This window comes from Phaseolus vulgaris, chromosome 11 (genome assembly GCF_000499845.2).
Source record: "Phaseolus vulgaris cultivar G19833 chromosome 11, P. vulgaris v2.0, whole genome shotgun sequence".
Taxonomy (NCBI): domain Eukaryota; kingdom Viridiplantae; phylum Streptophyta; class Magnoliopsida; order Fabales; family Fabaceae; genus Phaseolus; species Phaseolus vulgaris.
The window spans coordinates 44,487-58,823 of record NC_023749.2 but is presented as its reverse complement, the minus strand read 5'-3'; the positions used below and the strand labels follow the sequence as shown (position 1 = coordinate 58,823).

The following is a 14,337-nucleotide window of genomic DNA, read 5'->3' as shown; positions in this document are numbered from 1 at the left end:
GAAATAATAATTAATGACAAAATTAGAAAAAAACTAAAAATATTTTGGACATTGAATAAAAGCAGAAAAATAATTTTAATATATTTAGAATGTAAATAAAAGAATGTTATGTTTATATTTATATTAAAAAATAATAATATGTGGCAGTTTAATGTTTTTGCATAATTAGTAGTAGGAAAGATGGTGGGGTGGGGGATAGTGTAGTGTGGTAGTAAATGGCAACCACAAAAATGGAAAAAGAAAAAAAAAAAGTGATTGTCCCTGGACGTGACGCGAGAAGAAGAGTAGTTTGTTGAATGATGGAATTTGCATTGAATGTTGGAAGGGTGAGCTGAGAGCGGTGGAGTGGAGTGGTGCATTTGAAGTGTTTGTTGATATAACATCATATCCTATCTTATCTTCTACCTCATACCATGCGCACTCTCTGTCTCTCCTCTTCTCTTTACACTCACACTCACACTCATCTCTCTCGTCTCTCCCCTCATTCTTCTTTTATCCTCACACCCCACACACGCTCTCACTTCCTCACCCCATGCTCCTCCCTCCGACACACACAGAGAGACCCCAAAAAGCAATTGGGGGCCAAGATCAACACTGCCCCCTCCGACTCTGCCTTAAAGCGCTTGTTTAGCCCCAACGACTCCCAAGGAGACGGTGACCCCGCCGACAACACCGACTCCCGCTCTGACTTCCAGGACTCCACCGCCTTCAAGGGCACCCTTTTGGCCGGTTTCTTGCTCCTCGGTGTCATTGGCGGTTTTGCCTCCGTTGGCTATATCTACAGGGACCAGATCAACACCTTTTTAAACCAACTCTCCCTTTTTATTGAAGGTCTCTTTTTCTCTCTTCTTATTTATTTATTCATTTATTCATTCATTCATTCCTATTTCTCCCCCCCAACACCTCTCTGTCTTTTAACCCCCAGGATATGGCCCTGCTGGATATGCATTATTCGTTGCCGTTTATGCTGGATTGGAGGTATCAATTCTTCATATTTTCTTCCATTTTCATTCAACTTCTTACTCTTTACCCAACCCCTCTGTAAGCTTCATTCTACTCTACTCACTAAACCACAATAATGATGTGCATGTGCAATGCTTCTATCTGACTTCGCTTTATTTATGTTGTCCCAGATCCTTGCGATTCCTGCCATTCCTTTAACCATGTCTGCTGGACTTCTATTTGGATCCCTTGTTGGCACTATCATAGTCTCTATCAGCGGAACGGTTAGTCAATCATGTGAAGGGCATGTGGCAATCCTACTTGCACACGAAGTTCATATATAGTTCAATTCAGCTGACTGCATCATCTACGATTTTCTCATTTTATTGATATTTTTTTATGTTAACCAACTACTTAGTATTCTTCGAACTGTAATTTACAGTATACTATTTGGTCATCTACTTGTTAATATTCAACACTTGTAGACTTCAAGTCTAACTTATTTTTGTAAGAGGTTCTCATCCACCTATATGCTATAACATATATATAATTTGGCCATAGCTCTACCTAACTCTAGTTAATGTGATGGGAGATCTCTAACACCTCCTAAGCCAAATTCGAAAATGGGACATCTCAAGCATAAAAATAAATATTTATGATAGCCTTTCTAGGACCATTTTAGAAACTGGACTATAAATGTAACTCAACCTCACAAATTATAAGGTCTATAATTTGACCATAGAGATCTCCATCATTTAAACACCTATAATTTGGCATGCAAGAGCAAACAATTGCGTATAAGTGAATTATTGGACTGAATAAGATCATATTTTATTTGAAATTGTTATCTGGAAAAGAAATATACAATTTTTTACGGTGTTAATTAAGTCTAGTGGAATGTATATTTTCAATCTAATATTTTTAGGCATTTCAGGTGGCAGCCAGTGTTGCTTTTCTAATTGCAAGATATTTTGCTCGTGAGCGAATTGTAAAGCTAGTGGAAGGAAATAAGAAGTTTCTTGCTATTGACAAAGCTATTGGTGAAAATGGCTTCAGGGTTGTGACCCTGCTTCGTTTGAGTCCTCTGCTGCCATTTTCTTTGGGGAATTACTTGTATGGATTGACATCTGTTAAGTTTATTCCATATGTACTGGGAAGGTACGATGCATATTACTGTCTCAGTAAGATTATCCATGTCTTAAAACTGATGATTGTTGTTACCCAGTTGGTTGGGGATGCTTCCAGGAACTTGGGCTTATGTTAGTGCCGGTGCCTTTGGAAGAGCATTAATTGTGAGTTTGTACTTACTTTTTCTCCCTATTCTTTGTACTCTTGGTTATTTAATCATGATTGGATTACATTTTGCTTTTCATTAGCTTAATGTTTATGTTTCTTTTCCTCCTTTTGTGTTTGTTTTGTGGGAGGGGGTATGAGAAGGTGATAAAGAAATGGATGATGCTTAATTAAAGACATATCAATGTACCGTTAGGTATTGTTTCTAATGAAAATATTACTGTAGTTTTCTATTGGCAATTTCATAAAAACTTTATGCAAAGCCGGTTTTGGGTACCATTGGCAGAAACAATGGAAAACTGAGAAGGTTAGGGCACTGAGGAGGACATAAGTGGTGTTTTAATACAATTTCAGATATTTATGAGTGTCCATCACATTTCATAAGATCAGTGTCAATCTCCTCTCATATGTTGTTTGCATCCATGATTGCAAAGAGGTATTCTTAGTTGGCGTGTAGTGTGAAGAATATGTTAACATTCCTTGGAAAGTTAATTAGTGAGAATAAACTTCCTTTCAGAAATGAAAGCAAAACATTCCTGTGATAGTATAAGGAGCACTCAACAACAAAATGAAACAGTAAGATGATTATAATTTCTGTATGTATTATTATAATGCGGGTATCAAATGCTGAGGAAAGCTGAAGCCAGGGAAGCTTTCAGCTCTTACAGAGATGCTCTATTTTGAGGGACAGTATTTGAGTTAATGTAAAGAAAATAGTTAGGGGCTGTCTTTATATAACTACAGTAATTAGGGATATATATAAATCCTTTTATTTATGAGTCTATCACCAGGTGTGTAATTCAAACACATATATTCTCTTCCATATTCTTTTTTTTTTTTCTCTTTTTCAATGGGAACGTTCACTCATAAATGGTTGAATCAATGCCAGAATCAGTTGTCTAATTCATCTCGTGCTCTTTATTTCTTCTTAACACAGTCTCTATGGTGTGTCCTTGTTTTTTGACAAAAGCCAACTACCAGTGTAGTGCAACTGGTATATACGAAGCCCAATTTGACTAGTGTCATTGTAAGTCTCCTAAAATAATAAGAATCTTAAGAGTGTCTTCAATGCAATAAAACTCACTTGTTAGGTCTTGTTTTACTTTAAATCTTTTGTAAGTTTTGCTTTAATTCAAAAGTCTTACAAGACCCGCACTTTTATAATTTTTTATTTACACTCCAATTTTTTACGACTTAAGAACCTAATTTAATTATTATGTTAAGATGGAAAATCCTTCTATACCACATCAGCATCCTTATAAGACCTAGTTCTTAAAATCAAGATTCTGGCTATGATCTATAGATGCTCTAATAATCTTACAAGATGGTTAAAATTATATTGTTGTTTAAGTTATCTGCTTTGTTACTCTGTTTACGGTGTGGGGTCACTAAGATTTTCCTTTGACCAAAAGGATTACCATAAAAGTCAACTTTGAACCTTAGTCTTGGAGGTGCTTGCTGAGTACATCCAAGAGTTGGCGTCACAATGTATGTTTTTTGTAGTTGATTTGGTCCTAGTTGAAAGACTTGAGAGAAGAAATAAATGGATAGTTATAGAGATAAGCTTTGGAAGTACATGACTTTTTGTTAAGCAGGAAAAGACTTAGAGCATATAGAATGTAAGTTAATCATGAGGTGCATCAAATCTTAGAGGAGAAAATTGGAGACTATACCATAATACAAGTAGCACGGTGAATATATTGGGTCCATCATGCAAAACAATAAATAAAAAGAAAGAGATCTAAAGAATTTAAGCATGGTGGATACACTAATAATCTAAGTAAATCCTAGTGGAGTACAACATGTACGTCCCAGCCCAATCAGACTAATATATTGTAAGACTCCAAAAGCAAAAGGAATCTTTATAGCCTAACAAAATGGTTAAAATTAAGGTGTTGGTTAAATCATCTCCTTTGTTACGTTGCTTACTGTTTTAAAATACAATGTATATTAGCTGGTTTCCTGCAGAATATGTACAAATCTTATATGTTAAACTATATTGAAATGATTTTTTGCCCTTCTCTTTTTCAGTTCATAAATACAATGGTTTTGTTTTACTTTTAATTATGTATGATGGATTATGGAAACAGAGTAACTTCGTTGATTGCTTCTTTAATGTAATTGCTGCTTCTACATTTCAGCAAGATGAATCTGAACTTAGTAATATATTTGGAGGAAACAGTCAGCTTCTAACTCTTGGGCTGGGACTGTTGGCCACTGCATTGGCTGCTACATATGTCACACGACTTGCAAAGGTATCATCCTTTGATTTTTTTAATATTTGATAGCAAACAAAAATGAAAGATTTTCCACTTATTGTCTCGGCAACACTGTCTAATCTTGGGAGTTGGGACAAAGAGTTTAGATTTTGTGTGGTGAAGATGAAAAGAATTTAAGAGTATTATTGACTATTTGGAGCAGTTAGTTTTTTAGATAATTTTTAATTCTCTTGGGAATAAACAGGCATGACTTGTTAAAATTCTATGTGATTGGTCGTACAAATCCCCCCTTCTTTCCACACTGCTGTTATGGTTAATCAAACAAGACACTGGATCACTGCATTAGGATTAGTAACGATAAAACAATAGTGATGTTGCAATTACTTGTTTGTACCGTGTACAAGCTGTTGCATTCTTTTCTCCGTCACCTTTAATTAATGTTTTGATCTGAGTCACTAATAACTCAACATTTTTAACGTTTTAATGCAGGATGCTATAAAGGACATCGAATAGACCCGCTAGACTGTAGACAAAACCCAGCATTGGGAATGAAGAGAAATTCACTTGAACGATTGGAAACTGATATCTTAGTAAATACACGTCGATAATGATAGATGAAAGATAACTAAGGAAAGTAAGTAATAGACCCAGCACGTCCCTTGTAAATTAGAACATTCGTATTGAATTCAGGTAGGATCATTTTGTTTCTTTTTCCATGTCCCCTTCTTCAATTGCACCAACAGTTTGCTTCTACCTTATATAAAATTACGACGCATTAATTTCTTAACGGGCAGCTGTGAATGATTCCATTTTATTTTATTTAAAATGTTTCCCTTTTAATTAGCAAGCTCAATAGCGATTCATGTAATGTAACTGATGAATCATCCACGATAAGGAAAAATAAGGTGCAGAAATCACGGTGCAGACAAATGGATAAACGTAAGTTCACAACTGCAGAAAGTCCTAAAACTCTGAAAAGTTGTTTTGTGAATGTAATTGTTTTTTTTTATCAAACTGATGGTAATGCAAAACACTCTAATACCAAAAAGTACCCTAAAAAATTACTGACACCGATCGGGACTTTATGTCATGAAGAGCTGGTTAATAACAATCGCGGTTTTCATACTACATAGATTCATAGTGAAGCTTTACATGAAGTGAATTTTCGAACACAAGTATTTTTTTTCCTGCAAAAATCAGCTGTCAGTACAAGAGACATGGATATACCCTTCCAACAAAGTGGGGTGTTTCCTGCACCCGTCAAAAGTGTTCCTGTATTACAGGAAGAACCAAGGTGTATGTTAGACGAAGCTATAACCGTATTCTCTTTCAAACAAAGTCATCTGCTGCACCACACTAGTTGGCTGCAAGGTCTACCGACCCACTACTTCAACTATACAATAAATACCACTGTATAAACATGTAGTCTAAAAGATTTCTTGTGTTCGGCTTACACCACATTAATAATTTCCAAAATGCAAGTATCATGCAGCATGAGTTATGTCGTGCTTTTCATATCCCAAGGTCAAATGAAGGAGAACAAAAAATGTCAAGGTTGGGTGAGTGAGATTGAGAGACCGTATCTTGCTTCTGATTGGACAAATCTAATTTCCCTTTTAGAAGCAAAGTTGCTTTCACCTCCAACTCGTCAAGATCGAGCTCATTATAAAACTCATCATCACATAAAACATCTGTAGTTGCATCGACATCCTCCACTTCTTTCTTTGATTGAAGTGCAAATTCTTGTTCAAGGTTCATACTTGGGAAGTGTTCAGAGTGGTAAAACGACAATCTTCGTTTGTGACTTCTTATCTCTGTCCCATTTCCCATAGGACAACAACTTGAAAACACTGCTTCTGAGGTTATCTGGTCGATGCTAACGGATTCCAAAGTGCGATTTGCTGACTGTTTGTTTGGATCTGTATGGAAATGATTCCATGAAGAATCCCCACTTTCACTAGTACTTGCTGCCATAGTCACACGGTCAGGAGTGAAGGTGGCAGGAAAATCGAGCCCTCCGTTACTCGGTGCTTGACTGAGCAAAGAACGCCTGCAGCAGAGCTAAGTCTAGTTATATAACTTTAACATTAAGATAATAACAGCACTTCATAGTTCAGAATTAATTCAATGTGATATGTGTAAATTCACATAATAGTGGAAGACTCTAACAAAGCTGATGTTCTCACATTTAGATAAAATATGTAATGAGAGGAAAGAAGCCGTATATGTTACGAACTTTTTTTCTGAAAGATGAATGTAGCAGTTCATTTGCTACCCAATTCCTTTAATCACGAAGACTGCTTCAGAAAGAGACCTACGAATAGGGAAGCACAATGGGAGGAAGATAAAATACCTGTAAATTGCCATCATGTCCATTCTACTAGCTTCAGGCTGACTGGCTGCTGTAGGGTTGGTCCTGTCATCTATGAAACTGTCAAATGAATTGTCATCTTCGCCATCTTCATCATTAGATATATAGGCATCTGAAGATACCCTGACCATATTGAACTGCTCGTGAGACAGGATATTTTCACAAAATGTAGTGATATAGAAGATTATAATTTTTTTAATCAGCAATAAAAGATATGCTAACTATGATATTGAGTATTGTGTAAAAAATGCTAAAACAGGATGAGAATGCAGAATTAAGTAAATCTTCAGCAAAAGCTTACTCAGCTTCCTCCTCAATGAAGTCTCTCACATTGTATGTTGATTTTCTTTTACCTAAAAAGTAGAAATCAAAAAGCACGGCGCTTAGTTTTCTCAAATACATCCTTACAGAAAATATTTTTGTTAAATATATTTCCAATTTCGTTTCAAAGAAACAAGATATAATCTATAATACTTTCAATAAATGAAGGAGCAAAAACTGCACTAAACAAACCAAAATCACCTCGTCCATGCTTATATTGTGCGGGATTGGAGGCATAAGATGACTTGAGAAAGTTCACTGTTGAATTATTTTTCTGATCCCTATTGCTTTCAGTATCTTCAGCTTTTCGCAACCTTTTAAATCTGCGTGCAGGTTTAATGCTTTCAGACATTTCACCACAATCTGCAGGAAGTGCTTCTTCACTGAGGCTTTGGTCAGAGTTATGCATATGGCCTTCCTCAGTTTGAGAAAGGAAGACTCGTCCTCTTCTAATGATACAATTCTTCACGTCAAGTAAGAGGCTTTGAGTTTCATTGACAGAGTAAGTACAGACATCCTTATCGGTGCCCTTATCATTGCCAACCATTTGAGTTTCCCTAGATCTTAAAGAACTGACATTCTGTTCTTTGTGGACACTGACAGGTAATATTTAGTCACGTATGACAGAATGGTATCCTGATTTCCCTGAAAAAATCAATTTATTTCAGAACAAAATAGTTAATTACACTAAATTATTGTACACAGTCCTTTTATCACCTTGAAGACACCCACCTCTTTCATCAATGGGAGAAGAACTTGATCAACTTCTTCGAGCTCTAAGTTTAATTGCAATGACTCTGAGTTTCCAGGGTAGAGAGAGCAAAGGTATACAGGACTCCTGTTTCCGACATTGCACTGCAGTGTGCTTTTTGTTGTGGCAGTGCCCAACCCCAGAGTGGCCTAAGTTAACATTAAAATCATCAGATTATAGCAATCAAATATGTTGGTTTCTGTAAGATTAATTAACAGCAACACTACCATTACCATTGAAATATGGAGGCGTCCTTTGGAGTCCTCATATTTATGAGTAAAAGGCTTTCCTGGTTTCACTTCCACTCCTGCAGTTCACTCAATGTTAGGTTTCAGACCTAAGAATACTGCAGAAACAACCAGCCAAGGGAAGCTTACCCCAGAAAGCCATGTCTCCGACAACCCCCTCTTCCTCCGCGCCTCCTAAACCCTAAACCCGCTCACAAGGCGTGTCTTTTAGATTTTTGGATAAAAGAATGAATCTTTGTCTTAAAATTTATAATAACAGTAATAATTAATATAATACGTGAGTGATTATTTATGTGCGAATGAAATTAAGTAATATCAATAACAAGTAAATACCTCATACCATGCGCACTCTGTCTCTCCCCTTCTCTTTACACTCACACTCACACTCATCTCTCTCGCCTCTCCCCCCATTCTTCTTTTCTCTTCACACCCCACACACGCTCATACTTCCTCACCCTTTTGGCCGGTTTCTTGCTCCTCGGTGTCATTGGCGGTTTTGCCTCTGTTGGCTATATCTACAGGTAGCAGATCAACACCTTCTTAAACCAACTCTCCCTTTTTATTGAAGGTCTCTTTTTCTCTCTTCTTATTTATTTATTCATTCATTCCTATTTCTCCCCCCAACACCTCTCTGTCTTTTAACCCCCAGGATATGGCCCTGCTGGATATGCATTATTCGTTGCCGTTTATGCTGACTTTGTTGAAGTTTTTCTTGGACCATGAGACAAAATATATGTAAATGCTTGGTTCTCTGGTGAAACATAGGATTATCATAATATGTGACTCACAAATGGTGGATGCAATGACATGAGACAATAAAAAGCTTTGGATTTTGCTTCAAATAGAAGAACTAAACTCAAAGTGTTTGGAACTCAATTCCTTATAGTTGGAAGGGATTCGATAAATGCGCGTGGGTGTTGGAGTGAGAGGTGTGGTGAGAGGAAGAGGGAGCGATGGGCGTTGGATTGTTGAGAGTGAGACACATGGAACGGCGAAGGGGAATGGCAGTGACTGGAATTCCCTTCTTCGCATGCACTCCAACCATGGATTGCCCCAAATGGTCCTTGGATGTTTTGCTTCTTTCTTCAACTCCGGGCATTCCCCTGACCAGTTCACTTTCGCCATCACTCTCTCCGCCTGTGCAAAGCTCCAGAATGTTGAGATGGGGAGGGCAGTTCACTGTTGCGTAATTAAGAGGGGTCTTCAATCTGCCTCCTTCTGTCATGGCGCACTCATCCATCTCTACGCCAATTCCCACTCTCTCACTTCTGCTCGCACCCTATTTGACGCCTCTCCCTCTCCTCACCTCCACCCTGTTTCTTGGACCGCTTTAATCTCTGCTTATGTTCAAGCCGGCTTGCCTCGTCAGGCACTCCACATATTTGACAAAATGCGCACCACTGCTTCTCCCGCTTCTTTTCCAATTCCTGACCCTGTGGCACTTGTCACCGTCTTAAACACTTACACCTCTTTAGGAATGCTGGACGATGCGTGCCAATTGTTTTCGCAGATGCCCTTCTCCACCCGCAATGTTGTGGCCTGGAATGTCATGATTTCTGGTCATGCCAAGAGAGGCCACTATCAGGAGGCTCTTGCCTTCTTTCATCAAATGACTAAGCATGGTGTCAAATCCTCGAGATCCACACTCGCAAGTGTTTTAAGTGCAATTGCCAGCTTAGCCGCCCTCCATCACGGCTTCCTAGTTCATGCCCTGGCTATCAAGCAAGGTTTCGACTCCAGTATATACGTTGCAAGTTCTTTGATCAATATGTATGGCAAGTGTGCGATGCTGGATGCTGCACGGCAAGTATTTGATGCTATATCTCATAAAAATATGATTGTCTGGAACACCATGCTCGGAGTTTATTCACAGAATGGCTATTTAAGTAATGTCATGGAGTTGTTCTCGGATATGACAATATGTGGCGTTCACATGGATGAATTTACCTACACCAGCATTTTGAGCTCATGTGCATCCTTTGAATACCTAGGAATTGGTCGCCAGTTGCATTCAACTATTATCAAGAAAAGATTTACCTCTAATTTATTTGTCAACAATGCATTGATAGATATGTATGCCAAGGCTGGGGCTTTGGCGGAAGCCACTAAGCAGTTTGAGCTCATGACATACCGAGATCATATTTCCTGGAATGCCATTATTGTTGGATATGTGCAAGAAGAAGAGGAGGCTGGTGCTTTCAGTTTTTTTCAGAGAATGAATTTAGAAGGCTTTGTACCTGATGAGGTATCCTTGGCCAGCATACTCAGTGCATGTGGAAGTATTAAGGTGCTACAAGTAGGACAGCAGCTCCATTGCCTGTTAGTTAAGTTGGGTTTAGAAACAAACCTTTTTGCTGGAAGTTCTCTTATTGACATGTATTCAAAGTGCGGAGACATTGAAGATGCACGTAAAATTTATTCTGGCATGCCTGAACGGAGTGTAGTCTCCTTTAATGCTCTGATTGCAGGATATGCTCCAAAAGACACAAAAGTAGCTATTAGTCTTCTTCATGAGATGCAGATACTGGGATTGAACCCATCTGAGATTACATTTGTAAGCCTCTTAGATGTTTGTAAGGGTTCTGCCAAGGTAATTTTAGGCATGCAGATCCATTGTGTTATAGTGAAGAGGGGTCTCTTATGTGGTAGCGAATTCTTGGGAACGTCTTTGTTAGGCATGTATACGGACTCACAAAGGCTCGCAGATGCAAGCATTCTTTTCTCGGAGTTTTCTAACCTTAAAAGCATTGTAATGTGGACCGCTTTAATTTCAGGACATACTCAAAATGAATGCAGTGATGTTGCCTTAGACTTGTATCAAGAAATGCGTGGCAACGATATCTTACCAGACCAAGCAACTTTTGTTACTGTTCTTCGAGCTTCTGCTCTCTTATCCTCATTGCGTGATGGTAGAGAGATACATTCTCTAATCTTCCATACTGGTTTTGACTTAGATGAGTTAACCGGCAGTGCCCTTGTAGACATGTATGCAAAATGTGGTGATGTAAAAAGTGCTGTTCAAGTTTTTGAGGAATTGGCTATTAAAAAGGATGTGATTTCTTGGAACTCAATGATAGTTGGATTTGCCAAAAATGGTTATGTAGAAAGCGCCCTGAAGGTCTTTAATGAGATGGCTCAATCATGCATTACCCCTGATGATGTCACATTCCTTGGAGTGCTTACTGCATGTAGCCACGCAGGGTGGGTTTATGAGGGTCGTCAAATTTTTTACATCATGGTAAACTATTATGGAATTGAGCCCAGAGTGGATCACTACGCTTGCATGGTTGATCTCCTAGGTAGGTGGGGTTTTCTCAAGGAAGCTGAAGAGTTCATTGACAAACTAGAAGTTGAACCCAATGCTATGATTTGGGCCAATTTCTTGGGTGCTTGCAGAATACATGGGGATGAAAAGAGGGGACAGAGAGCGGCTGAGAAACTTATCGAGTTAGAGCCCAGAAATTCTTCTCCGTATGTACTGCTTTCAAATATGTATGCTGCATCAGGACTTTGGGATGAAGCTAGATCTTTGAGGAGAACAATGATACAGAAAGATATAAAAAAAATGCCTGGCTGTAGCTGGATCGTAGTGGAACAAAAGACAAACCTATTTGTTGCGGGTGATATGTCACATCCTAGTTGTGATGAAATTTCACTAGCATTGAAGCATCTGACAGCACTAATTAAAGACAATAGATTCCAGGATGGTGGAATTTCCAGGCTCAGTTAAATGTAGTTATTCTGTGATTGGACGTCAAGTTTAAATCTCATTCAACTTCTTACTCTTTACCAAACCCCTCTGTAAGCTTCATGCTACTCTACTCACTAAACCACAATAATGCCCATTCACTGTTTGCTTTCATGTTACGTGCCTTCTCTTCTCCAAAACTTCCTTCCCCCTCTTCTGATGTGCATGTGCAATGCTTCTATCTGACTTCGCTTTATTTATGTTGTCCCAGATCCTTGCGATTCCTGCCATTCCTTTAACCATGTCTGCTGGACTTCTATTTGGATCCCTTGTTGGCACTATCATAGTCTCTATCAGCGGAACGGTTAGTCAATCATGTGAAGGGCATGTGGCAATCCTAATTGCACACGAAGTTCATATATAGTTCAATTCAGCTGATTGCATCATCTACAATTTTTCTCATTTTATTGATATTGTTTTATGTTAACCAACTACTTAGTAATCTTCGAATTGTAATTTACAGTATACTATTTGGTCATCTACTTGTTAATATTCAACATTGATAGACTTCAAGTCTAACTTATTTTTGTACGAGGTTCTCATCCACCTAACTCTAGTTAATGTGATGAGAGATCTCTAAGACCTCCTAAGCCAAATTCGAAGATGGGACATCTCAAGCATAAAAATAAATATTTATGATAGCCTTTCTAGGACCATTTTAGAAACTGGACTATAAATGTAACTCAACCTCATAAGTTATAAGGTCTATAATTTGATCATAGAGGTGAGATCTCCATCATTTAAACATCTATAATTTGGCATGCAAGAGCAAACAATTGCGTATAAGTGAATTATTGGACTGAATAAGATCATATTTTATTTGAAATTATTATCTGGAAAAGAAATATACAATTTTTTACGGTGTTAATTAAGTCTAGTGGAATGTATATTTTCAATCTAATATTTTTAGGCATTTCAGGTGGCAGCCAGTGTTGCTTTTCTAATTGCAAGATATTTTGCTCGTGAGCGAATTGTAAAGCTATTGGAAGGAAATAAGAAGTTTCTTGCTATTGACAAAGCTATTGGTGAAAATGGCTTCAGGGTTGTGACCCTGCTTCGTTTGAGTCCTCTGCTGCCATTTTCTTTGGGGAATTACTTGTATGGATTGACATCTGTTAAGTTTATTCCATATGTACTGGGAAGGTACGATGCATATTACTGATCAATGCATATTACTGTCTCTGTAAGATTATCCATGTCTTAAAACTGATGATTGTTGTTACCCAGTTGGTTGGGGATGCTTCCAGGAACTTGGGGATAGCCTAACAAAATGGTTAAAATTAAGGTGTTGGTTAAATCATCTCCTTTGTTACGTTGCTTACTGTTTTAAAATACAATGTATATTAGCTGGTTTCCTGCAGAATATGTACAAATCTTATATGTTAAACTATATTGAAATGATTTTTTGCCCTTCTCTTTTTCAGTTCATAAATACAATGGTTTTGTTTTACTTTTAATTATGTATGATGGATTATGGAAACAGAGTAACTTCGTTGATTGCTTCTTTAATGTAATTGCTGCTTCTACATTTCAGCAAGATGAATCTGAACTTAGTAATATATTTGGAGGAAACAGTCAGCTTCTAACACTTGGGCTGGGACTGTTGGCCACTGCATTGGCTGCTACATATGTCACACGACTTGCAAAGGTATCATCCTTTGATTTTTTTAATATTTGATAGCAAACAAAAATGAAAGATTTTCCACTTATTGTCTCGGCAACACTGTCTAATCTTGGGAGTTGGGACAAAGAGTTTAGATTTTGTGTGGTGAAGATGAAAAGAATTTAAGAGTATTATTGACTATTTGGAGCAGTTAGTTTTTTAGATAATTTTTAATTCTCTTGGGAATAAACAGGCATGACTTGTTAAAATTCTATGTGATTGGTCGTACAAATCCCCCCTTCTTTCCACACTGCTGTTATGGTTAATCAAACAAGACACTGGATCACTGCATTAGGATTAGTAACGATAAAACAATAGTGATGTTGCAATTACTTGTTTGTACCGTGTACAAGCTGTTGCATTCTTTTCTCCGTCACCTTTAATTAATGTTTTGATCTGAGTCACTAATAACTCAACATTTTTAACGTTTTAATGCAGGATGCTATAAAGGACATCGAATAGACCCGCTAGACTGTAGACAAAACCCAGCATTGGGAATGAAGAGAAATTCACTTGAACGATTGGAAACTGATATCTTAGTAAATACACGTCGATAATGATAGATGAAAGATAACTAAGGAAAGTAAGTAATAGACCCAGCACGTCCCTTGTAAATTAGAACATTCGTATTGAATTCAGGTAGGATCATTTTGTTTCTTTTTCCATGTCCCCTTCTTCAATTGCACCAACAGTTTGCTTCTACCTTATATAAAATTACGACGCATTAATTTCTTAACGGGCAGCTGTGAATGATTCCATTTTATTTTATTTAAAATGTTTC

The 14,337-nt window shown here is 37.7% G+C and overlaps 3 protein-coding genes across 7 annotated transcripts; 2 read left to right on the top strand and 1 right to left on the bottom strand.

The window, feature by feature from the left end:
- The first annotated feature begins 169 nt into the window (after positions 1–169).
- LOC137826876 (uncharacterized) lies at positions 170–14,292 on the top strand. Of its 3 annotated transcripts, none has more exons than XM_068633033.1 (7): positions 170–831; positions 926–978; positions 1,134–1,226; positions 1,877–2,100; positions 2,168–2,234; positions 4,377–4,490; positions 4,944–5,241. In XM_068633033.1, the coding sequence occupies exons 1-7, from the start codon at positions 414–416 to the stop codon at positions 4,965–4,967; spliced, it is 993 nt and encodes a 330-aa protein (XP_068489134.1). In that variant the 5' UTR covers positions 170–413; the 3' UTR covers positions 4,968–5,241. The 3 variants fall into 3 exon arrangements, 2 of the variants coding, with proteins under 2 accessions (XP_068489134.1, XP_068489140.1); XR_011083611.1 differs by having other exon boundaries at positions 185–831; positions 2,168–2,431; XM_068633039.1 differs by lacking the exons at positions 4,377–4,490; positions 4,944–5,241 and adding exons at positions 13,428–13,541; positions 13,995–14,292 and having other exon boundaries at positions 185–831.
- LOC137826855 (DEAD-box ATP-dependent RNA helicase FANCM-like) lies at positions 5,556–8,614 on the bottom strand. Of its 3 annotated transcripts, none has more exons than XM_068633015.1 (8): positions 8,479–8,614; positions 8,275–8,349; positions 8,131–8,204; positions 7,879–8,046; positions 7,348–7,791; positions 7,127–7,178; positions 6,808–6,948; positions 5,556–6,504 (listed from the first exon to the last, which is right to left on the bottom strand). In XM_068633015.1, the coding sequence occupies exons 5-8, from the start codon at positions 7,691–7,693 to the stop codon at positions 5,967–5,969; spliced, it is 1,077 nt and encodes a 358-aa protein (XP_068489116.1). In that variant the 5' UTR covers positions 7,694–7,791; positions 7,879–8,046; positions 8,131–8,204; positions 8,275–8,349; positions 8,479–8,614; the 3' UTR covers positions 5,556–5,966. The 3 variants fall into 3 exon arrangements, with proteins under 3 accessions (XP_068489116.1, XP_068489122.1, XP_068489108.1); XM_068633021.1 differs by having other exon boundaries at positions 8,275–8,326; XM_068633007.1 differs by lacking the exon at positions 8,479–8,614 and having other exon boundaries at positions 8,275–8,411.
- LOC137826846 (pentatricopeptide repeat-containing protein At3g09040, mitochondrial) lies at positions 9,050–12,835 on the top strand. The gene is made up of 3 exons (XM_068632996.1): positions 9,050–11,946; positions 12,105–12,197; positions 12,813–12,835. The coding sequence occupies exon 1, from the start codon at positions 9,050–9,052 to the stop codon at positions 11,873–11,875; it is 2,826 nt and encodes a 941-aa protein (XP_068489097.1). The 3' UTR covers positions 11,876–11,946; positions 12,105–12,197; positions 12,813–12,835.
- Positions 14,293–14,337: the final 45 nt, after the last annotated feature.